At 43.1% G+C, this 25,398-nt stretch overlaps 1 protein-coding gene across 6 annotated transcripts in view; it reads right to left on the minus strand.

Annotated features, from left to right (window-relative positions):
* Positions 1 to 4,991: 4,991 nt before the first annotated feature.
* Positions 4,992 to 25,398, minus strand: part of ARMH3 (armadillo like helical domain containing 3) — a 239,573-nt gene continuing 219,166 nt past the window's right edge. For 5 of the 6 annotated variants that reach the window (XM_061636248.1, XM_061636249.1, XM_061636250.1 and 2 more), the window contains 2 exons: positions 9,719 to 9,835; positions 4,992 to 6,966 (listed from right to left, as the gene is read on the minus strand). In XM_061636248.1, coding sequence (XP_061492232.1) covers positions 6,874 to 6,966; positions 9,719 to 9,835 — 210 coding nt within the window. In that variant the 3' untranslated portion in view covers positions 4,992 to 6,873. The remainder of the gene's footprint in view (positions 6,967 to 9,718; positions 9,836 to 25,398) is intronic. The other variant, XR_009764035.1, reaches the window with a different exon arrangement.

Genomic DNA, 25,398 nt, shown 5'->3' on the forward strand with positions numbered 1-25,398 from the left:
TGCCTCTCAGTGGGGATGAGCAGCTACCTTAGGACAGGAGGAAGCACGGGTATCACCACCATCCCATTCCATCTGGCCCTTGCCCCATTCCAACCAAGTGCCTCGGGGGGGCGGGTTGCTTCCTCAGGGGAAGAGGGGCACAGAACTGCCCTTCCTTCCCATTTTGTTCTTACTTGAACTGCTGTACCTCACTCAGTGTGGCCATTTGTCACACTCCAACCCTGCATCTCATAAAGTGAAGGGAAGCAGTAGTTGCTTTCCCAGCCAAAGACAAAGCTGCCATTCTGCTCTATATAATGCTTGAATGGCATTTCAGGGGTGTTTGCTACCTTCCAACGCAGGGTTTCTTAGGAGCAGAACCAGCTCTTCATTCTGGATATAAAACTACTGAGACCCAGAGCCTCTCATCACAATGAACTTCAACAGCCCTCTTACCACTACCAAAAGGGGGTGCATAGCTTCAGTTTTCCCACTAGAGATTCAGATACGGGTAGTCCCAGACCCATCCTAGGTAGGCAAAGATGCACTGCCAGTACTGGGGAGTGCCTACCATTACTTTCCCTTGCTCAAGTTAAAGTCCTGGGCTTTGAGGCACAGATAGCAAAGTGATGTTGAGTGTCCTCTGAGCGTTCTGCAATTCAAATGCTCCCTAAAATCTCAAGGATTTGTGAACATTTTATTTGGATGCTCATAATGGCATAACCTCTTTTGGGGCCAAGCAATAGGATGCTCATGTATCCCTAGATGAATGGCTAAGATATAGCAATCTCTTTTTAAAAAAATGAGATCAAGGGATCCTCAGTTTGCAACTATTTATATATGCCTACAGAAAACGTATCTTCAATCTATCCTTATGCCAGTTTAGATTCTGCCAAGAGTGGAAGGAAATTGCACAGATCTCCACTGTTTTTGTGAAAACCCAGTGTGTATCTAATGGTTATGAGATTTCAATCTTCCCGTTTTAATCCATCATTTAACTAAGGGCAAGTTTTGAGCACATGTCCATTTGGCCAATGAAAGCTTTCCAGACAAAATGAGCTGCAACGACAGCAGTAATGAGCAGCAGAAATCAGTAAATGGGGGAAGGAGGCAGAATCCAGAGAGAGACACACACAGAAGTGCTGGGATATGTTTGCTTTTGTTTTTAGTTAAAACATTAACAAGATTGCTCTAAGCTTTGCAAAACATTGGTTGTCAAAATTATTTTTTTAGAATTTTGCATACCACTGGCCAGCTTCAGAGAAAGAGTACTGGGGACCGAAAGACCAGTGGATAGGGAGGCAAAGATGCAAATGAGAACCAGGCTCCTGCACCTTTAACAGTTGCACAGAACAGAGAATTTTAGCAGGTGCAGCTTGCATGGAAGTTTCTCTTTTACACAGCTATTAAAGGTGCAGGAGCCCTGTCATCATTTGCAGCTGTCACCCTACATGTGGGTGCAAGGAGGCTATTTTGTAAGCAAGCAAGGTAGAAGAGACACTAGAATGTGTTTATTGCTTAGACAGCATGTAAGTTAAAAATGGGAACGTTTAACTTATTTTCATGTTTTGTGGAACATACCCTTTCCCTCACAGGATTAGGACATTATATGTAGTCAAAATGTTTGTCTCCTGGCCTCTGTCATTCCATTCAAGACTTGGCAACTCCAGAGTCTCAGAGGCAGATAAACTGATGGCAAAGGCAGTTCTAAATGAGCTACAAAATTTATTCAAGTGCTCCCTATAGATCTGTGGAAATTCTCAACCACAAGCCCCATCTTAGGTTCCCTCATTAGTACTAAACATATCCTGTCTCTATAGAGTCTGAGCCAGCATCAGGTGGGAAGATGTGGAGGAACATACAAGAGGAATTAGCAGAGATGAAGGGCTACAGCTGTCTCAGGCAGGGCTAAGCTCATGGCTCAGAACAGAGGAGATCCTACTATGCCACTGAAATAGTGATGCTAGATTTGTTAGTATAAATCTCACTGTTGTTCAACCGTAGGTCCCCAGATGTTGTTGGACTACAGCTCCCATCAACCCCAGCCAGCTTAGCCAATGGCCAAGGATGATGGGAGTTGTAGCCCAACATTTGGAGACCTAAGGCTGAAGAACAGTGATCTAATTCATAGCAGTGAGATCATTCCCTTCCAGTGGGCTCATAATTTCCCCATTCCTCCAGAGAAGGGCAGACAGCTGTGGTTCTGGACAGGATAAAAGGAAGGGCAGTCAAAAAATCAAACCCAGATTTGGGTTATGGTTTACAAAAGCCTTGGACCTCATGCACTTTTTTTAGTACCACAGTGGGTGAAGGCATGAGTGCTGCTGAAAAAACTGGAATGTACAGTAGCAATAAAAAGGAAGATTGTTATGCTTGTCTCAAAGATTAAGACATGCATGTCTAAGTACATACAAGCATTAAAGTGAAACTGCAAGTGGCTCATCAAGTAGCCTCAAATCCACATTTTGCCATTAGAATTGTAGCCTGCACTGAGAAGGGAAGCTCTGTTTTGGAGAAGAGGGAACCTCTGTTATAGTAACTGTGTATGTGACAAGTTGCAATATCTCTTGCTAAATCCATAGATTGCTGTCTCCTTTCTCTGTAAATCCTTGCCATCCTTCCTTGTAAATTTAAAGTAAAACAAAAGAGCATCAGACTCTTTCTGGAAGTGTTAAGCCACCAAAAATATCAGTCCTTCCTTCTCCCCACATTTCCACAATAGCTAATTTAGAAGTGCCAATGGCCTCAGGTTCCTGCCAGAAAAGCAAAATATGTTATTACTGTTGTTGTTGTTATTAAATCTCTTTTCCCGCTCACCTACCGGGACAGCAGAAAGATGATGCATTTTAGAAGCCATTTCTCTGAGATTTAGGACAAACTTTTCCTGGTTGGCACCATTTAAAAACTGTTAGCACCCAGTGCTTCCAAGAAGACAAGTCTTTTAGCCTTTGTTTTTACTCTAAATATTAAACTCAGATTGGTAATAAAAGCTGCCACTAGCCAGCTAAGAATTAGGGGCGTCTTCTCTCCAAGGATCCTCAATGAGGTTGCAATCTGTGACTCTCAGACCCCCCCATTCCCAATTTACAGTTGCCAGAACTATGGTCTTTTCTTCACAGAACAGGTCATGTGCCCCTTCATTATATTAAGTCTTTTTCTTTTTTCTTGCTTTGTTGCTCTTGCTGTACCAGAACAGTAGTGTCACCCTGGAGCCAAACTCTCCTCGGCATTCATTACCACAATACCCTGAACCAGTACTTTTAAAGTGGCAACAGATCTTGCTTCTTCTCCATGCTCCTCTTCTCTCAAAATTCTCCCCCCCATCCAAATTTGATTCCCTTTCTCTTTTCCAATTTCCTCCCAGCACATCCTCAAGACGTTTTCCCCACCTCACCCCTCTTGTATGCTCACAAACCACTTCAAGCGTTTCCACTAACTTTTTAAATCTTTCTCTCCCTATTTCTGTTAAGAAAGCCAAACAGCTCATGCTGTTAGCTGCTTTGAGCTTTTCAAAATGGAAACACACACACACGCATGCACACACACCCTCTGTAGCTGATGTTTTAGAATGGTTTCCTATTATTTCTGTGGACTCACAGCTTTCTTTCCCCACCCTCCAATTTCTCCTGCCAATTTACAGCATTCTGGCTTTGCTATGTATTTCAGTGCATGTTTTTAGAACTGATAGCTTGTATGATTAGTTTTAACTTTTTTATTAGTTTTAAACTCTTCTAAATTTAGTCTGTTAGTGTGTTGCTTATGAATGTCCGTGTCAACGGATTTTGTTTAATATCTTTTAATAAATATGCTAATTCCCTTTTGATACAATAAAATTACTTTCTTTGTTGCCCTTGATGACATTAACCCTTGGAGTGCCAAATTCACTCAGGCTCACGGTCAAAAGATCCTAAAAATAGGTGTCAAGGTTGCATGTGAGAACTGCAGGTTTACATGCAAACTGCACACTTCATAAGAGAGACTCTTGACCTAAAGCACCTTGTATTACCCGACACGGAGAAACATATGTGCATATAACTAGGGTAGCATCTTCCCTTTTGTCACAAGCATAGATTATCAAGCAATACTTAGACACAGAGCATGTGCACTAAGAGAATCCCAACTGAAACATTACATTGGGTTGTATCCAATCCTGTGGGAGCAGCATTCCACTCACATAACAGGACTTCCTCTTCCTCTGCACATCCCAAAATTTGCTCCAGGGGGTGCATAGGGGCTGCAGAGGAGGGGGAAGCGCAATTGCTCAAGCAGAAGTCTGTTGTGCAAGCAGAATGAGAGTGTTGGATACAATCCATTTTAACTCAAGATGCTTCCAACAGAGCCAAAGGCAGAGATAAATTCATAATATCAGTCACTATTAACTAGGAAGTACATCCTAATACAAAGGGTGTTCATATAGGAAATTGAGAAGAAACTACAGAATACAAAAGGGAGACGGGAAAGGGAAAGCACTAGAAATTATATCCCTATCTATATATTTCTCTCTCTCACTCTGTGTATGTATATATACACATACACTCTACCTTCCAAGCAAGAGAAGTCACAATCCTAGATGAAAAGGCTTCCATATGGCTGCCTGGGAGAGAAAAGCCTCTAGAGCAGGGATCTCCAACCTTTTTCCTATTTGTAGATGTGCCCAAAGGCCCTAAAACTGCTGTGGGCACCACACACTCACAAGCTATTCTATTGGCTACAATAGAACACTTCTTTCAAGCACGGGGAGGGGACTCTGTGAGTGCCAGAGAAGGCCTCTGTAGGCACATGTGCCCACAGACACCATGTTGGTGATCTCTGCTCTAGAGATTGACACTAAAAATGCTTGCAGGTAGCTTGAATTGAAAATGCTCAACAAATTATGCTTGCAATGTCCACATTTTAAAGCCATCTTCTCTCTACCTCACACATCTCATCCAATAGACTTTACTTAGAAGTGCCCTGAGACAAGAACATCACTTCAGTACAGCAGCTAGCACAGTGTGAGCACCAAGAAAATGTTAAGAGTAATAATAATTTATTACCTCTCATAAAAAGAACACAAAAAGATACACTGCACATAATAGAGTGATTAGCGGTGCTGCATCATTCCCCACCCCATTACTGCTGAATTCTATGTACCTCTTCTTACAGGTTCTATTTTATTAGTAGGGTGTTTATAGTGTTTCTTCTAGGAAAAAAAGAGTTCTTCCTTGAAAGTCTGCCCTCAAAATTCACTGTTAGGCATAGCTGAGACTCATCAATGTATTGGGGAAGAGAGTTTCTCATGTCAGTCCAAAAATACAGAGAAATCACACAAGATGGCAAGTCTCTTTTAAGTAAAGTCTGTTCTTCACAGCAATCTCCTAACCAACATACATCAGGAAAGACCCCAGTAAGATGCATGTACACCTGCTCGCCGAATCCTGTTTGCATCCAGTGTTCTGCAACTAGGAAGATAATATGCAGGTAGGAGGAAAAAACCCACCCAAATGTATACAGTGCCAAATTTTCTCAGCACCTTTACTAAGAATTTAGAGTCTACATTTTAGAGCACATCTGACTGACATCTTCCCTCTGAGTACAGTGCCAGAGATATGACCAACTCTTGGCTTTTCAACAGAGCAGGTTCTGCATTTCTACACAAAGTATGACAAAGATTGATGGGACAGCTGGCCGCACAAACTACATATCCTGTGGTCCACAGCTGTAGAATGCCACAGATGTAGATCACTAATTCCCCCAATCCCAAGCTTTCTTTTCGCTAAAAAGCTGTAAGAACCAATATGCTTGACAGATTAATTCCCTACTTCTACCTATGCAATGAAGCACTTTTATTGGAGTACAAAGAAGATAAAACTTTGACAAAAAAAGGGGGAGGTGAGCTAAGCGATTCTTGCTTCAGCCCATGTGGTGTTTGGCTTAGGCAGTGTATGTGTTGGATGGAGAGGACACTGACAATGTGAGTAGGAGCACTTGGTCACCTTATCAGCACCATGGGGATCCAAGAGTATCAGGTCAGTGGAGAGATACTAAGAAACCTAATGCAGGAGTTCAGTCAACCCTCTGGGAACAGGAGGAAAAGGCTCACTCTGATACGCAAGAATTGTAATAGAAGTAAAAGCAGAGGACATTCTCCCTTATTGCTCCCATGGGGGGAAAATCATGGATACATTTCAATATTCTTATCCCCAGAGTCTTATAACAGGGCAGTAGGAACAGCAAGGATGAGTTTATAGAGGTAGCCTCTTAGATCAGGAACTCCAGAGACCAAGTATTTTAGGCAGGGCATTCTTGAAGAGAAGCTCTGGCAAGCACCATTCAGAACAGGAGGCACTAACTCAAGAGTGAAGGGGAGAGTCTTCAGCTGGTAATTTCCACACCAGTTTGAGATGGGGCTAACAATACACATGGGCAGCAGATAAAAAGCACCCAAGTCAAGCTGATAACTTGGGCCTTACAGCACAAGTGTACACGGGACAGATGTTCAGTCAGTCTGTCCTTTATTATAAAGGAGTTGGTACCCATGTCCTGCTCTACTTCCCTCTCCAGGCCTCCGTTCATCATCAGACAACTTGCAAAGAATCAGAAGGATGAGCTCTCTGAATAACACTGCTTTGCTCTAATTTTGCTCACTGGGGAAAACTTTTATCCCTGGACAACAGTTGCTGCACAGAGAAAATGAGAAAAAGCAGTAGCTATAGAACCCTCTTTCTCACTCCCACTCTACAGTGCAGTGTGAATAATCAGTTCTCTGTGCCCAGGAATGTGGACAAGTCCAGATCTCCCCTTGATATTCCTAGAACCCCACCCCCCCAGGTTAGATCACCCGCAATCAGGAGCTACAGTCAATGCTGGAGAAAGGGGCTCAGTAATGCCAGGAAGCAGGATGACAATTCAGCTTCATGAGATGGTTGAGAACTCTTTAAGGAGGGTCTCCTGGCTGAGGGTGTTGAAGGCCAGATTTCGCCGCACATTGATGCTGATGGACCGAACCTGTGGGAGAGAGAACAGTCATTTCAGATACCATGGACAAAGACTAGTATCTCTGGCATAGGCTAGCTTTTGATGCAACAGGATGGGTTCAGGGAAGAAAGCCCATCAACAAATCAAGAGTTGTGGGAATGAGGCTCAGTATTGAAGATAAGTATAACTTATGAAGGAGCCATTCTCTTGTCACCATCATAGCATTTTTCTCCTAGGTTCTGAAAAACTGTGCCCCTTCCCCAAAGGCACCCAGGCACAATTTTAAGTCACACAAGATGCTCAGGCAAGTCAAGGCAGCACATGAATCTCTCTCGTATTGCCTGTAACTTGCTCAGATGCCTCACAGTACAATATATGGGCACAAAATTTCCTTCCTCAGTCTACCTGTCTAGTGACACCTGGCCATGTTTCATGTCTTGGGTTGTTCAAAGCTTGTGGACCAAGGAAGAGCTCTTGGGAATTGGGTGGATTCATAGAGAGGTAAACTCAAGGATGCATGTGGTGGTAACTCAAAGCCAAAGTTTAGGACTAGAGCTAGCAGAAGCCCAAGAGCAGTGGCAAGGCAGAGCAACAAACTGGCTAGCTACAAGATTGGTAGGACTGTAGACAATTCCTAGATGTTACAGCTTTCAGTGCAGAACTGAGCCCTAAAAAGTGGTGTGGGCTCTGAGACCTGCAAGCCTCTTGATGAAAGTGGATATCTTTAAAAAGGGCTACACTCTGGCCTGGAGCCTCTCAGCAGTATTCTTCATTCCCTTGGAGAGCACGTTGGCGTAATCATAAAGGATAATATGGCAGTTGGCAAAATGGTTTATCAAAGGGCCCAGGCTGGCTCTTTGGTTAGTATGGGCTGCTGGAAATTCCTTCAGATGCTTGTCATCATTTGCTTGTCCTCAGATGGGACTTGAGATTCCATATGGTGTGTCAAACTCTCTAACCACTGTTCTTATGGGTCCATATCTGTGTCAGTGTTCATGGCAAGGGATGTGACTACACTCTCCTCTGAGTGAGTGGGTGGTTGCAGATGTTTTTCAAAACTAAGGGGAGTTCCCTGATGAAAGACTATGATAAGAGATGTTTTTGAATGTATTAAACAAGAGATTGGGAACTGATGTATAAGAAGCTACCAATTAAGTTACAGAGACTTTATTTTCGCATACTAGAATGTCTAGATTTGTAGACTGAGCATTGGCATTGGACTGGGTTTTCTTTTTCATGTTGGACTGTTGTTGATGCAGCTTCTACCACTCAGTGTACATCCTAGGCAAATCTAAGGCCTGTCTCCATACCAAATATCTAGAAGGAAAGCATATTTGGAAACAGAGGAATCTGGGGTGAAGTCCTCTGCTTCTGCCATCTCTAATGCTTGTTATACTCTTAGCATTGATCATTGCAAACAAGCCATGCTTTGATGGAAAGAAAATTGCCACAGCTACAAATCAAGAATGTGTATCTTTTCCCCCACAAAACCTTTTAGCCTTCATGACCACAGATGATAACTTGAAAAGAGTGGATGTTGATTGGTTTGAAGTCTAAGAAGGTTTCTTCTGCATCCTGCATAAGGCAGGGGTAGAGACTCAGAGCTTGTACTCCCTTCTTTTGAAATGGAATTCACTGCAATGATGTGTGGCAATGACCGCTGGTTTCAATGGCCTTAAAGGAGATTGGACAAATTCATAGATGACAGGTCTATCAATGGCTATTAGCCAAGATAGTTGCCTTCAGGGCCTGTTTCTAGTCTTCCCAGCAGCACTAAGCTGGCTGCTTTAAGAAACAGGATGCTGGACCAAATGGGCCTTTTGGTCCGACACTGCAGGCCTGCTCTTGTGTTCTCCTTCTAGACCACCTTCTATTAGAGTCATAGCTAAAACAGACTTGATTCTACATAAAAATATCAAAACACAGCAATCAAAATAAATAGTGCAGATCTGGGACATTTTCATAATTTAATGGTAAGCATATTTGATTAAGAGTATGTACTTCCTTACTATTAAGCAGAGCAGCTGATCTCACCTGGTAAATTAAGGGATTTTGTCAACAAAGCACCAAACCAGGTCAATTTGATTCCTCCCTTCCACGTTGATAGTGAACTCAGGGGACACACAATACATTTGTCATAGCTCACAGATTCTCTAAAGAAATAGGGATTAAACTGATTGCATTTGTTTAATCACCAGATGAGGTATAATGACTAAAGCTTCTCTGTCTCCATCCAAAGTGGAAGAGAGTTCATTTAGGCATTCTTCATAGAAAATCTAAGGGAAGGAAGACTACTGGGCTCCTTTGGGAGGAAGGGCAGGATATAAGTTGAATAAATAAACAATAAATACTGGTAGTGATGTTAGCCACAATCAATGACATTGAGCCTACGCTTAGGGGGATGGGCGCTGGAAAGAAAGCAATCTCACCAAACTGGAAAAGGCAAATCTATGTTTCAGTCAAGAGAAATGTAAAGTCATTTACTTAGCGAGCAGCAGGATACAGAGTGTGGCAACAGTGGCTGGGAAAAAGAGGGAGAGAACTTAGGCAGCACACATAAGTAGGCATTGACATGGTACAAGAAAAGGGTAGAGCTCCATCTGCTTGTATAAATACATAGATCAGAACCACCATAGCTGTTTCTGCACAATATGCAGGCCTCTGTGGTTGGCTATTGCCCTCCTGGGATTCATATTCAAATGAAAAAGCAGTCATAAAAGCCATGATTTTAATATTGTATTTTTAAATTGTTGTAAACTGCCCACTCAGAGCTGAAACTCACCAGTTCTTTAAAGAAAGCAGCTTCTTTGTGTTGCTCTGAGTAGCGTTCGTATTGGTCCAGTCCATCCTGTAACTTTAGGGTGAGTGTGTCATAGTTAGAGCGCACCACTTCCAAAACCTGCATCAGAAATACACAATGGGAAAGCAGTATCAACTTGCTGAACATTATTCAATCTGGATGGTGGCATGGGGGCATGGAGGGGGGGACTTACGTGAGATCCTCCTCGCATTCAGAGCCCTCCCCTGGGTCCTGCTCCACCTGGAAACTTTGCTGGCCAAAAGGCAGTAAAAACTGTAATGGGCCTCTACAGGAAGCACTTATTCCCTGGGAGGCCAATTTGTGGGAGTCAGTGCTTCCAGCTGGCTCGCGTGTGCAGCTCCCAATGGAGCTGGCATTCAACTGGGCCAGTGGCTCCCAAGCAGAAGGAGGATCCTGTGGAGCTTTCCACCAGCCCCCCTTCTGCCAGCTACCCAGCATTTGGATTGCTCTGCCCATCTCTATATCCCTCAGACCAGCCTCCACTCTCTGCACTAATTCCTAATCTATTTATTTTATTTTACCAGAATAAAACCAACTCAGCTCCTTTATCAGATAAACCTCAGTATTTTTAAACGATTCCTCACTTATTCCCTCCCCCACAATCAGAGATCTTCCAGAAAAGAGTTTTGGCAACAAACATTTTTAATGGATTCAAGACATGGTTTGATACATATATGCAGGATATACTGTGATTTCTATTCTGAGTTGTGATCCATGACATTAAGAAAGCTCCTCTGACCCCACATATAATCTTGTACGTTCCTGCCCTGCTTCCTTACCCCAATGGGCGAGAAGAAGAAGCACCAGAACAGAAAAGGATTGTTTTCTCAACAGTGAATTTCCATTCTCTGAAGTGACACAGGGAAATAGTCATTACATCTGGGACAACACCTCCTCTCTGCTATAGGTAAGGTCAGATTGCTAGGTTAACAAAGGGAGGGGCTCTCTAGCTTCCCAGACGGAGCTTAGCAAGCTAAAAGCCCCAAGTTGCTATTACAATTATACATCTAAGTACAATACATCTTTGGAATAAAATGAGAACATATTAGGGAGCACAGAAGGACATTCCTGGGAGTTGAAAGTTTCTAATCCACCTCCCCAGCTTCTCAGAATTGAACTAAATGGTTCAGAAAGTAGAGAAAAAATATATTTTAAGTTGCCTTGAAAAGGTATGCCCCTACATGTGTCTTCAAGAGGATAATTGTCTCCACCTCCAAAATTGTAGAGGTAACTCCTTCCTTAAGGTTTGGGTGTTAGTCCTCTGAGAAGCAGCATGCTATAATGATACAGTACTAGTCTATATACCCCATTCAGGAATCTTAAAATGATGGAACTGGACATGTGCATTCCCCAAGGCAGATGCAAAGAAAACCAAGATCTATCCAGATGGAACTTCAGGATTGTACAAGCACCCAGTGTGTGCCTCATTCTCTTCCCCCAGAGATAATGGGTTATGTGAGGAGAAGCACTTATTGTGGCATGTGAAAGTTTACTTTGCGCACAAAGTAAGAGACAAACCTCAACACCCCTTTGGCCTTATTCATTGACAGACTACAAGTTTTAAAAATGTGTGTATATCCAAAAAAGGCACATTGGTGCCCCACAGAAAATCCCAATGGCCTGGAAAGCAAAAATCCTTCCCACAATTTGGATAGCTCCTTTTGTTATGAAATGCCACTCCCTGTTCAGCAACAGACATTGGTATGCCAACTACAAAGCAAGAGCACTACAAACACAGATATCCAGGCTTCTAACTTCTTGCCAGAGTCTAGAGAAGCTCTGCCAAGTAGAGATCTTCGAATGTGCTGCCTAGCACCTAACAGATGCTCTCCACAGGTGCAACCTATGCAGAGAATGGGGAGGTACAGGGGAATGAATAAATGTTGATGTGCTGCAAGGTAAATTTTGAATAGTTTGTCAGCAATCCTGCTGTTGCTAAAGCATGGCACCACCTCTGAAATCAGACTCCTTCCTTAATTCTGTTTGTCAGGTCTACTGGCAGTGAGAAAATATCTCCAACAGTAAAATCTAATTACAAATTCAATTTACCATTTTCTTGCATATGCAACAAGGCTGCGACAGGAATAAGTGTTTTGAGAGCATAGACCTCAAACACAGAGATCAAACCCAGGAGGAGAAATAATTCACTTCCAAATGCAACTAGCCACTGGGGATTAAGCATAACAGAATAATACACCCTCCACCAGACAGTAAAATACAGGGCTATCACCACTACCTCAATGAATCACAACTCTGTCCTTTTGACAACTGTAAGAATTCAAGTCACCTGCAATTAACCACAGAAATGAAGCAAAGTGTGCCTCAAAGGGAAGGAGGCTCTCAACAGAACTGTCTTCTAAATGTGTACTTCAAGGCTTTTTGTACACTGTTCTCACATGTTAAGCTTCTTCTTTCTTTGACAAATTGAAAAGGTTACCATGATCTGATTTCTTAATGCCTAAACCCAAGAGATCATGAGAATGTAAGAGTTTGTAAACACAAGTTCTCAAGATTGGGTTTTTAAAAAAATAAATAAATAGGCATGTCATGTTTAATTTGAATTACTTCCTCCCACATTTAAACTCTATTCCTGGGGACTCAACTAAAATCCCTGACATCTCTAGGTGGGTTTTGTTGCTGGTGTGCAACACATAATTCATATCAGCCTCCTACTGCTGCAAAGAAAGCTCTGTTCTTTCTTTACTCTAGCAGAAACAGAAGTAATCCCCACCAGCTAGAGGTGTGTGTATGGGGGATCCTGAGTAACAAAGCCTCTCAGACAAAACAGAAAGAGACAAAGCTTAATTGTCTCTGTTGGATCCATTGCAGCTTTTATAACAGATCACCTCACTATCTGAAGATGTTAAAGCCTCAGTTTGTGGACAGAGATGGAACACAAAAAGATCTGTTAAAGTGTTGCCAAAAGAGAGGTCCAATAGCTGGAAAGGTTTTAAAGCCAAGAATATGGCAGGGAGCAGCTCCTCCACAGAGCTAAGCTCCTCATTTCTATCCTCAGCTGAGAAGCATTATTTAAAACCCTTTCACCCGCTTTGTCATTTGAAGACTGGCATTTGCAGTGGTTTTGCTTAACCCTTTTTCTTTTCCACAAGCAACAGATGCAGCTTAGAATTTCTGAAGCCACTAAGAGCAGGTACAGTAGGGTCCCGCTTTCCGGTGTTCCACTGATGTGGTGGCTTTCAATCAGGGGAAATTCCCAGTTTTAAAGCCGATTTTGCCGTTTTGCGTCATTTTCGCGCTACGCGACCCATTAAAGTCAATGGGTTCCACTTTACGGCGATTTCTGCTTTACGGCGGGGGCCTGGTCCCTAACCCACCGTATAAACGGGGCCCTACTGTATAGAGCTGGCTTCTTTGGTATATCTGCTTTGTTCTTCATTCAAATATAGCTTGCTCTAGATTACTCTGCAACTTTCCCCCCTCCCAGAAGTGTGAGCTACAATCCTGCTACTGCCTGCCATACTTTAGGTATGTAAGATGTGGGTGGGATAGTGATGTCAGCTGTGGCCTTTTTGCTGCAAAACCTTTATCCTTGAGCAAGTTGCAACTCGTCTCACTTTACCAGTTTCTCTGCACCTTAGAAAGGAGAAACAACTTGAGATGCAAGTGATTGTTTCCAACAGAGGAAGCTAAGTGGGCATCATATTATAGTTGCTATGAAACAAATGAAGACTGTCAATCAAAGAATTTTTAGGAACCTACTGGCTTTGTCACTGGGTTGGTGGAAATTCTCACAATGGTCTAACACTCAGCCCAATAGCCCATAATGTTCTCTGCACAAATGACTTAATATCCATTCATTCATACAGATGAATACACATATAGAACAAGCATGAGTCTTATATGAAGCAACTTATGAGAATTTAGGCTCTTTTGCTTGTATAGTCAAAGCCAGTTTTGCATGTCAGAAGGTCACAGGTGTGATGTCTCATCACACTCAACCATATTATGCTGTACAGTTTTCATTGTTTATGGAACTGCAGCCAGAGATATTGATCTAAGACAGGTACCAGATCTGATGGACAGTGAGTGTTTTTTTAAAAAAAAGTACAACCACATTGTTATCCTTTTAATCTGGAATATCAGAGACATCATCCAAAGCACATCACAAGTTTTGATACCTGAATAATTTGGGACAACTGAACTTTTTGAACCATACGGGGGACTTAGAGATGCAAAAAGGCCGTCTCTAATAGAAGAAAATCCTATAGAAGTATTGGGAGACTTTATGTTTTATACTGTTAGAAAACATTTTCAGATAAATTAGTATTGGTTTTCATAATGTAAGCAGAAGGTTTTTTGGGGAGGGAGCTTTGAATGTGTCTGATTTCGGTAATATATTATATTTTACCTAACAGGAACACTTCTATATAAAATGGCACACGTTTCAACCACGTTATGCACATCAAAGGAGCTTTGGGGAGGGGTTTGGGGAGCTACAGTCTAAATGCCTTCAGATTGTTTCCTAAGACTCGCATATCTTGTATACATATAAAGAAAGCCTATTTGCTGCACTGTTTGGAAATGATGTTGCTTATGACGAGGGAAACCCATCAGATTCTTGTTTTAAGGGACTTGTAGTCATTTGTAAACAGATCTAGAGTAATCAAGATTAAATACATACATATATCATCATGATATCATTGAATAACCCTGAACTCTCTTTTACGTTTAGGAACAGGAAAAAATAAACGCCCCACAGCAAGGAAATAATTGTAGCTCTAGGGACTGTGGAACTGCATACTGTATATAGAAATAGAAAAGTGTTAAGATTTTAATAGCTACCTTGGGAACAAGGAAGGTTGTGCAATTAGTGCCCCAATTTTGCTTTTTCCCCTCCTAATTTGAGCATGCAAAAAAGGTCATATGAACTACTGTGGGGTTATTTCCTAACCAGCTGAGGATAGACCAAAGCAACAATTATTTTAGTTTCTTCTGAAAATGGCAATATATACCATACTCTGTTACACAAAGTTTCACAGTGCAGGCTAGCCACCAAAAAGTCCTACATTATTACGTTTGAGATACAGCTAGAGACAGGTCAGCCCAAGAAGTATGTGGCTCCACCAGCGATATCTTACACGTTACATATAATAAAAACATACAATGTCATCACTAAGCAGCCCCCATTGAAGGACCTGTAGTGCCTCATTACTTTCCTGGAATTTGTGTGAAGTCAAGGCGGGGTAGGGGGGCAAAAGGGAAGGCAGGTTGCATAACAACAATGGCTGCGGCATGGGAGCAAGATGGGAGAGACACCGACGGGAAAAGTAGTTTAAAACAACAACAGAGGTCTGAACAGATTGGCAAGGGAGAAACATTGTGGAATTGTCTTTTAAAAAACCTTTTAACATAAGAAGAAAGAGCAGAGATGAGTACAACACAGCAGCTAACACAGCAGAGCTTTTCCCAACTCCCCCCCCTCTCTTCAAACCTCTGCTCATGCTACTCAAACCTCTGCCATTCTTTAAAGCCAGTTTTCTCTCAGTGTCCATCAATCCCTGCTTTACTCAAACCTCTGCCCTTCTTTAAAACAGCCACTTTTTCCTCTTAGTGTCCCTCCTTTCTCACTGTACTCAAACATCTGCCTTTTCCATTCCTCAGTTGCCTCATGTGAGAGAGATAAAGGATGCAGAACCCTCAAATATTCCACAGTACCTTCACACAATGCATTTCACTACTGGTACCATGAGTTGTCTTCAACATGAAGTTCCAGATTCAATACAGTAATTTAGAACATGTATTTTATTAAAAAACAAACACCCATACATGTACAACATCCACCAACTGAACTTAACCTTCTCTAACTGAACAAGCCAAATTATATACTTGCACCTAAGAATCTCTTCATCTTAATGTTACATCAACATATATCATCATGAGTGTGTGTGTGTGTGTGCGCACACAAAGGGGTCTGCAGAAAAGAGAGGGGAGGAAGCATGGAAATAGGACTGGCCTGTGTGCAAGGGGGAGTTGAAAAAATGAGGGGGAAGAGGTAGGGAAAGGGGTTGAAGGTGAAAATGGGGTGGGTGTGCAAAGGGAGGGTGCAGAATGGGAGAGAGGGGAGGAGGCATGGAAATGGGGTGGTCTCGTGCAAGAGGGAGTTGAGTAAAGGCAAGAAAAAAGATGAAGATGAAAATGGGGCGCAGATGGGGGTTGCAAAAAAGGAGGGAGCAGAAGGCAATGGGAATGGGAGTGAAGACGAAAGGGGGTATGAGAAGGGCTGCAGAACAGCTGGGGATGGTGACTTTAACTGGGTGGAAGGTGAAAATGGTGCTTAGTAGTTGCACTGTGGGGGAGAAGGAAGATGAAGGAGGTTACCATAGGATGGTTTGTGTATAAAGGGGAATTGCACAAAAGGCGGAGGAGGCGGCATGGACATGGGGGCGAAGATGAAAACAGGTGCAAAGCAGGGCTGCAGAATAGAAGCGGCTTCAGAAATGGAGTTGGTAAGGTGAAAAGGGAGCTCAGTAGTTGCATGGGGTAGGAAGGGGAAGCTCTGGGGGGCCTATTTATTTATTTATTATACTGGGGGCTGCCACCCCTGCTCGCTTTGCTCACCAACCCTGCTACATCCCACCCTACAGCACTCCAAGCCTCCTCTGCCAGACACCCCCTGGCCCTCCATCCATCCCTTCACCAACCCAACCCCAAACCCCATCCCACACAGGTGGCGAAAGTCCACCCCCAACAAGTTTCTGAAGTTTCTCCATGCGTCACTGAAGCTCTCCCCCCCCTTGCCTCTCAACCTCCCCTACCCCCTCCACAGGTCACCTAACCTCTCCCCAGCCCCTCCATAGGTTGCCAAACCACCCCCTGCCCCCCCAGATCACAAAACCTTCCTCCAGTCCCAGGCAGCTCCCTAAATCATTCCCTCAAGCAATCACCACAGGCCTTCCTCCCCCACTCACCTTACTGCTGCTGCCACCTGCCCACTTGCTCACCTGCCCACTCAACACTGCTGGCACTCCTTCTTCCCTTCATTGCCCTTCTCACTGCTGTCATTTACCTCACCTTGCCTGCCTGTAAGCGTCATGCTACCTGCACTGAGGCATTCATGGTAGCATGACGCTTACAAAAATGTAATATAGTACTATTAAATCTATAACCCGCCCTTCCTCCCAGAAGGAGCACAGCGCAGCAGTGTGTGTGTGGGAGTTGGCAAGCAGAGTGAGCAGGGGCACAGCCCCTAGTCCTACACATTCCTCCAAACAAGTAAAGGTAAATAAGCACTCTATGTCACAGAATACACAAATGGTCCCACGCTTAACATGCCAATCCATTATTCAAAAAGATGTCTTTGGAAACATTTAGCTGCTAATATAGTTTCTTCCTGTAACTGAAAGACTTATCATTTTAACTGGAAAGCAGTGACTGCATCTGTACATAAAGCAACATATAAAAGACAAGTTTTACAACAGTGTGTTCTAATTAATAAAAAAAGCTTCAAAAACTGTATCTATCAGAGTCCACAGACAGCATCTTAACAATTTGCTGATGCAGCTGAAGTCTCTACTGGAATCAACTACAAGCAGCAAAGTATGCAACAAAATAATTAGATGTTAAATAAAAGCAAAACACTCAGCAAATTTGGTAACTGTTTCTAGATTTCTAACCAGACTGTGACTGGACCACCCACAATATTCATTTGAGAGTCATTAACAGTGCTCAACTCATTTCTACCAAAATCCCAATTCCTCACTCAGAGTAATAATTTACAAAATCAAATTTGCATACTTTTTCAAATATTGTGTAGTTTATGGCAACGCTTAGGATTTCACAGTGTGCTGAACATTGGGCATGGCCTTCTGGCAGGAAGGAAGCAAAGTACAAGGTGATGCATAACGGCATAAGTTATTGGGGGGCAGGAAATTACATACATTCCATAAACGCTACTCCTTATCACCAGAAGCTCTGCCCAAGTTACCATGGATTCCATTTTTAACCCCTTTCTCAGTTTCTTTCAGTTTAGTCTGGTGTTTCTTAGAGCACTCAACATATTAATAAGCATCATGCAGATCTAGTTATCGCAGAAAATGAAAAGGTAGTGAATGTATGCAGATCTAGTTTTGTATCTAAACATATTTATTAAGGAACACATACATTAGAACGATTTCAAGAATGGTCTTGCACAGCTGAGGCTAGTGTGCCAACAGTGTCTATTCTTAGAGATGTCAGATCTGGCCATAGTGACACATGTATAGCTGCATGTCATATGGACTACTGTAATGCACACTATGTGGGGCTGCTTCCGTAAAGTGTTTTGAAACTTCAGCTGGTTCTGAATTCTGAAGGCAGGATGCTAACCAGGGCTGGTTATAATATGTGACTCCCTTAATACAACAGCTGTCCATCTATTTCCAGGCACAATTCAAAGTGCTGGTTATGACCTATAAAGCCCTTAAACAGCTTGGGATCAGGTGACCTGAAGGAGCCCTTTCTCCCATACAAACCTGCTCAAGTTTTAAGATCTTTGGGAGAGGACTCTAACGTTTGAAGTGCATTTGAACTGGGGACTTGAGAGAAAGAGCCTTTGTGATAGCTGCACAGTGTCTGGAACTCTCTTGCTAGGGAGGCCCTCTCTCTTGATCTTCTGCAGACAGGTAAATATCTTTTTATTTAGGCAGGCTTTTGGCCAGTTCAGCTGACCTGTTTCATCTGCTGCTCCTTTTTTGTTAATTGGTTGCTGTTTTAATGATCTGTTTTTTAACTTGCCCTTGTTCTATACATTGTTGTGTATTTTATAGGAGTATTTTGTATTTTATCTTACTTGTTATTAGCCATCTTTTGGACACCATTATGGGAAAAGGCAGGATATAAATTTAAAGAATCAGCAGCTCTGGAACAAAACCAGGACCTATGGTAGTTACTTAGTTACCACCTGATCACTTCAAGGGCTCTGTTTTGTTTTACTGCAGAGACAGATACTTCCTAGCAGCAGTTTTCATCGCAGAACACACATAAAGCCAAAATTTGAAGCAGGAGACCACTTTTCCACAGACAAAGGAGCGGAGCAGAGCAGCATACAGAATTGCCAAATAGGCTCTGGTTCATCGCCCCAAACTGAAAGGTTTTTACAACAGTGCTATTTCAATTAGCTGTTATCCCTATGATAAGCACAAAACTCATATGTTAGTTCAAGCAGACGGAGCTAGGAGTTGGGCCTCACCACATTTAAAACTCTTCAGACAGTGTACTACAAATACAGAATTGATACAAAGCTCAGCCAGCAGAAATCAGGAATGAGTTATGAGATCACCTTTTAAAAAATACAATTTATTAAGTTCATTCCACAGTATATATCATACTATGATTACATAAACAAAAGAAAACAGCAACAAATATGCTAAATATTAATCAACATGTTTACATAAAAATTTACTGTACATATTCACTATCACAATGATATGATCAATATAAACACACACCTTATTTTCTCCCACTGTAAATTATAGCAGCATACAGCTTACTCTTTTATTAAGCTAAACCCAGTTCCTTTTTAAACAGCATTGTTGTAGGCTGCCCACTCAGATATTTGTTTTATGCAGTTGCAACATCTTATCAACTTACTATTTTTGATACGGATAGTCTGTGCAGGAAATTCATAGAAAGGCATAGGAGTAGCCTGAACCATAACCAAAAGCCAAATGGAATGCATACTCTGAAATGTTGCCTACGTGACACACACAGCACAGGGCTGTTGACTATGTCCATTGTTTCCAACTTAATCTTTTTTTTTACTTCCTCTGCTTCTTCATGGAATTGCTTATTAAACTGGAAAATTAAACACACTGCTTAGAAGTAACTGACAGGTATAGTCCCAGTGACTATTAATTTATAACTTCCTGTTGTTAGTCCAGCAAGGGGCAAGACCTTTAACCAAAACTATAACCTCTAAATCCAGGTGTATACGTCCTGACTTTGATGAAACAGGAAAATGGGATTGTTAGTCTTTGCTTTCATTTTAATCATTACACTCCCACCATTGCTTTTTGCCTTAGCAACTAGAAATCACTGTGGATTCCAAAGAAACCTCATTTCCTAGCAGAGAAACTTTCCTGTGATCTTTCCTCTCCCCCTGGCCTGTCCTCTGTCACTTTCTGCTGCTAAAGTGATGCTTTCACCTTCAATACATGAAGCCTCTTCCTCACAGAAATAAGGAAAAATATGAACAACCCCCTATTCTCTCCCTGGCAAGTCCATCGGCTGGCTAAACCCTCACACTCTCCTTTCCCTATCTTTTGCCTTCAAGCCCAATCAAGCCCCTTTTTCTTGGAAGATCTGCTCCCTTTCCCCCCCTTTATACTCTCAATCCATCCTCTAAGTCGGGGGTTAGGAATCTCTGGCCCATCAGGACTTCCCATTTGCCCTGAAAGGTCATTTTGGAGAAGCCGCACACACCCACTCCTATGTCTGATGTCATACATAACATCATGGGTGGGGCAGGTAAGGGCAGGGCATCAAAGGAAAAATCAGGGGCTTAAAGCAGGCTCTCAATTGTTCTTTTGCCGGAGCAAGCCCTGCTCAAGGAGGGGGAAGTCCTTTCCATTCAATGCAAACTGCTTCTCCCTTCCAGAACTGCTCTTTGAAGCTGCCCCACACTACTCCTTTCCACCTCCAACTGCAGGGATGGAAAGAAAAGCACAGGGAGGCTTGCAAATCATAGGACTGACAACACCCCTTGCAATATAGTTCCCAAGCTGGGGAACCCCACACATGGGACTGATGGGTGGGTCAACCTACCTGCCAACTATGTAACATTATAATGATTTCATGTGACTGACAGATGGGCTGACTTGCACGCCAGTCAAAGTTGGCCTAGGGCAGCCTTTCCCAACTAGTGGGCCACCAGATGTTGTTGGACCACAATTCCCATCTTTCCTGACCATTGGCAATGCTGGCTGAGGCTGATGGGAGTTGTGGTCCAACAACATCTGGTGGCCCACTAGCTGGGAAAGGCTGGCCTAGGGGGAGGGCTAGATAAAGATCTGGCCACTGGAGCCAAGAAGGTTCCCCACCCCGGCTGCAAGTCTTATTCTTGCCCTAAAACCTTTCCTAAACCACACAGGACCGCTACCAAACTTCCTACTTCCTCTGACAACCTCCTCTTTTCTTTCTAAGGCAAGTGGCTCTGGTCAGTATCCATTTTCCTTCTGATGTCACCTCCATCCCATCATCCAAAATCTCCACTTCTCCTAGCTTCTGTCAAACACCTCCCCCTTTCCCTAACTACTTTACTACTTCAGAGAATTTCTACGTGTTTTCATGCATGCTTTTAAAAGTGGGAAGCGGCGGTAACGCAGCCGAAGCTCTGCTCACAGCCGGAGTTCGATTCCAACGGAAGGAGGAAGTTGAATCTCCTGTAAAAGGGGTCAAGGTTCACTCAGCCTTCCATCCATCCGTGGTCGGTAAAATGAGTACCCGGCATATGCTGGGGGGTAAAGAAAGGCCAGGGACAGGACTGGCAATCCCACCCCATATATACAGTCTGCCTAGTAAACATCACAAGACAGCACCCTAAGAGTCGGAAACGACTTGCACTATAAGTGCAGGGACACCTTTATCTTTTAAGGAGTTAAAGCTATTGTTAGTTTGGCGTTTATGAAAGTCTGTGTCAATTGATTCCATTTAACATCTTTTAACAAATAAGCTAAATCCCTTTTATTATAATATTGTTGCATGCCTCCCCAATCTCCAAGCAGTGAGATTTCAGGGGTCCCTGCACTCATCCAGGGTTTGGTTTGCTTTGGGAAGAAGGTCAGCGGAGACTGTGGTGTCTTTATGAAACATGGTTTGTTTATTTACACACATTCCAGCTTGAGTTTAGGATGGAGGGGTTCAAGGCATCAGCAGCCCAATATCCAGCTTTCCCATCAGTGTTATAGGAGGCATCCTGAAGCCATGGTGCAGAGTGACAGCCTCTCTGCCTGCCTCCAGTTCCCAGCCTTTCTCTGAGACAACTCTAAAACACACTGAAAACACAAACTTCTCCTAGCCGCCAGGAGGGGGGGGGAGGCTCTCCTGAAGAGTTTCAGTGACAAAAGGATCTTCCTGGCCCATTCACCAGTTGCTGGGCACCTAATAGACCCATTAACAACCTGGCCACTCTATTAGCTTAACAAAAGAAACTCCAGCACAGCCAGCCCCTCATCCCAAGACACAGGATTCCAAATCAGAGGCTGGAAGGGGACTCACAGGGAACATCCATTCCAACCCCCAAACTCACAACCATATATTGCTTGAATGATGCCTGGTGGTATTTGTCATGGGCCCCACAGAGAACTTGTGGCAAAGCGAGGAGGAGAAGGATTGGGATCCTGGGGAGCATCCTAGCAGGCTGCAAAGGGAGGGGACTGAAATTGGGGAGGACTTCAGTAGTCTAGTGAGAGACAGCCCTACCCTGGAAGCAACTGTTACCAATGAAGAGATAGAACCAGCCAAGGAGCTGTCTCCCACCGCACCTCCTGACCCCGCCTGCTTGCCCAAGCTACCTCCATCACAGCTTTCAGGACAGAGGGAGTTGGAGGTGCCGCCAGAGGAGGAGGCTGAAGATAAATTGCCTGAACTGTCTTCACCCCCATCACCAAAGATGTCCAGAGGATGCCCAGGTATGAACAGACTGAGCCATCTTCCCAGCCCCTGAGAACGAGTGTCCATTTCTTTGCCCACTCCTGATATGGGAGACAGTTCCCACACAAGTAGGGAGCTCGCCCCAAGTCTATTTAAGTGGACTCAGGGGGTGTGTCAAGTTCCTATGACAACATCTCTGTATAGTCGCAGTAACATGTAATCAGTAAGCTGATCCAGGAAATGTTCTAAGCTTAGATTTTGCATTAAACATGGCAGAGAAGAACACACCAGTGAGTCCGAGTCTGTCTCTAACAGGGTTGGCCAGGACAGTATTCTCTGACTCCATAAAGTGTCGGTTTCAGGACATGCACAGATCTCAAAGTCAGAAGATCTCAAAAGGAGTGTCAGAGTTGCATGTAAGAACTGCACGGTTACAAGCAAGCTGCATACTTTATAACAGAGTACAAGCAGGCCAACAACAAGGGAGGGGGAGGGAAGCACATGTGTCCTCTCAAAGACATAGAGCCAGCATCTTTTATATGGTATCTGGGATGGACAGGCTGTTGTCCTGCAGCCATGCCCCTCTCTCAGCATCTGTAGTAAGTATGCTGTTACAATGGTCTCAGTCATGCGTATGTAGGTAAGTAGTGGGGAGGCTGTATACCATGCTGGATGATTCTGGTAGGAGCAAGACAGTTGGAGTCTTTTAAATAAGATACACAACTCACTGGTGGTGATGAACCTGGCAGGACATTCTCTTCCCAGAAAAAATTGGCTCTTCTTACTCTGGTCATGCTCTCTATTGTTCACTGTACACATTTATTATTTCAGCTGGGCAGAATGCATATGAATTCAGTGTTCATAGCTCTTAAAAACATCCCTCAGTAGCCAAAGTCAATGACTTGCATTAACCAAGGGCACACTATCCAAACAAAGTGCATAATTTGCCAACTTAGAATTGTTCAAAACAAAACTGCATTGATACCTGGGTGAAAGGGTTTTGATGACTGATTAAAGCATAGCATAGAGGGAAGATTTCATGCCCCATTCCAGCTTCCTCCAAACCAAACCAAGGTGATATACAGCTGCCAGATGCTACAGAGAGACTTGTGAACTCTAAAGGAACTAGCCTTCCATAGACACAAGCAGCAGCTTCCATAGACACAAGATGACAAAGCATCTGTACAGGCTTCATCTCCCCCCCCCAATAAATAAGCTTAAAGACCACAGCAGGAATGCCTCCCACCTTCCAAGTCTTCAGGAATAACTGAATAATGTCAGAGTTTCTATACACAATACATTTCTGCATATATACTCTTCTTTGTGTGAACCTGAAAATGTTAAGCATGAATATGACAAGTATCTGATGAGTGAACCTGTATGATATCTGTTCTCAGAGAGCTGGGACTGGCTTTGGGTCCCTGTTGAGGGCTTTGACAAATCTAAGTGTGGACATGTCAAGTGTGAAAAGGCCCAAAGCCTACCTCAGGACAGGGCACTCCACGTTGTAATGGTCTGCAGATAAGAATTATTTGAAGCATGTGGTTCGCAACCTTTAACCAACTAGGTAGCCTAGAAAAGCACACTCATTTTACCACCACCCCCCAATGTTGATCTGATAGGCCACACTGCCTAGGCCCGTTAATTTCAGTTCACTCAGACAACATGGTCTAAAGAACTTGAGAGACATGGGTTAAATCACAGCTTGGGTGTGGAATCCTTGGGCAGGCACACTGTGCCAAAGTTCGATTCCTCATTTGCCAAGTCAGTAGAATAATTGTAACAATTGTAACCTCGTAAGAGTATTGAGCAGAAAAAGGAGATCAAGATTGTAGCATATCCTATACACAGAAAGTGCTGTCAAGATGATTAAGGATAATATAGGTTCCACACATTCTAAGTGCCCTTGGTAGTCAGTCAAAATTTATCATCACCATTGAATCTGCTCCTTGCTGGAACAGGGAGGGGCAAGGACTTAGGTCTGACAACACACTGAACTTTGGGAGGTGCTCCAAATGCCTTTAAAGCCTTCTTTGAACCTCTGCCCTTCCCCCAAGCTCTGAGCTGTGGAGGGAGCCGGGGCTCACGCTCAGCACCATGCACATCAGAAAGGGGAGCAACTCTCCCATGATAAGTGAATTTATAGACTTCTGGATAATATTCTGTTACATGAAATTCATGCTAACACAGCTAAGACAACTAATACACAATAGGGGAAATCTGAAAAAATGAAATTCTGAGGCTAGCAAAAATATACCCTTAAATGGGCAAGTGGTGAGACAGAATTAGAACAAAGTTGTCCTTTTTTAGTTGATCCCTATCCTCGGATGGAGAGATCACTTTGGGAGATGTATCAGGCAGAATATCTTACATTTTTACACAAACAGGATCTTGCAACCAAGGGATACATAACATTAACAGCACTAGGTGAAGTGGAGTGCAAAGTACAGACATTTTTGTCTTTGATTGAAATGCCAATAACTTATTGGAACAACAGCTGCTGCACATCAGAACCTTGTTGACACTTCCTATGAAACTATGGAATTTGCTCCCACAAGACACAGTAATGGCCACCAGCTTGGATGGCTTTAAAAGAAGATTAGACAAATTCATGGAGGACAGGGCTATCAATGGCTACTAGCCGTGATGGCTGTGCTCTGCCACCCTAGTCAGAGGCAGCATGCTTCTGAAAACCAGTTGCCGGAAGCTTCAGGAGGGGAGAGTGTTCTTGCACTCGGGTCCTGCTTGCGGGCTTCCCCCAGGCACCTGGTTGGCCACTGTGAGAACAGGATGCTGGACTAGATGGGCCACTGGGCTGATCCAGCAGGCTCCTCTTATGTTCTTATCCATTTGGATGATTTGATTCCCTTGACATTTAACATTTTGTAATGTTTATATGATAAATTATTATGTATTATTCAACCCCAAGTATTCCTGTCAATTGTGATGTTTTGTACAATTTCTTATACTGTAATCATACAGTGCCTGATTTATTTATTATTAAATAACAATGATTTATTCTGAAGCTGAAAAACAATTCCAGGCAGAGGTTG

The sequence above is a fragment of the Rhineura floridana genome, chromosome 7, assembly GCF_030035675.1.
Source record: "Rhineura floridana isolate rRhiFlo1 chromosome 7, rRhiFlo1.hap2, whole genome shotgun sequence".
Taxonomy (NCBI): Eukaryota; Metazoa; Chordata; class Lepidosauria; order Squamata; family Rhineuridae; genus Rhineura; species Rhineura floridana.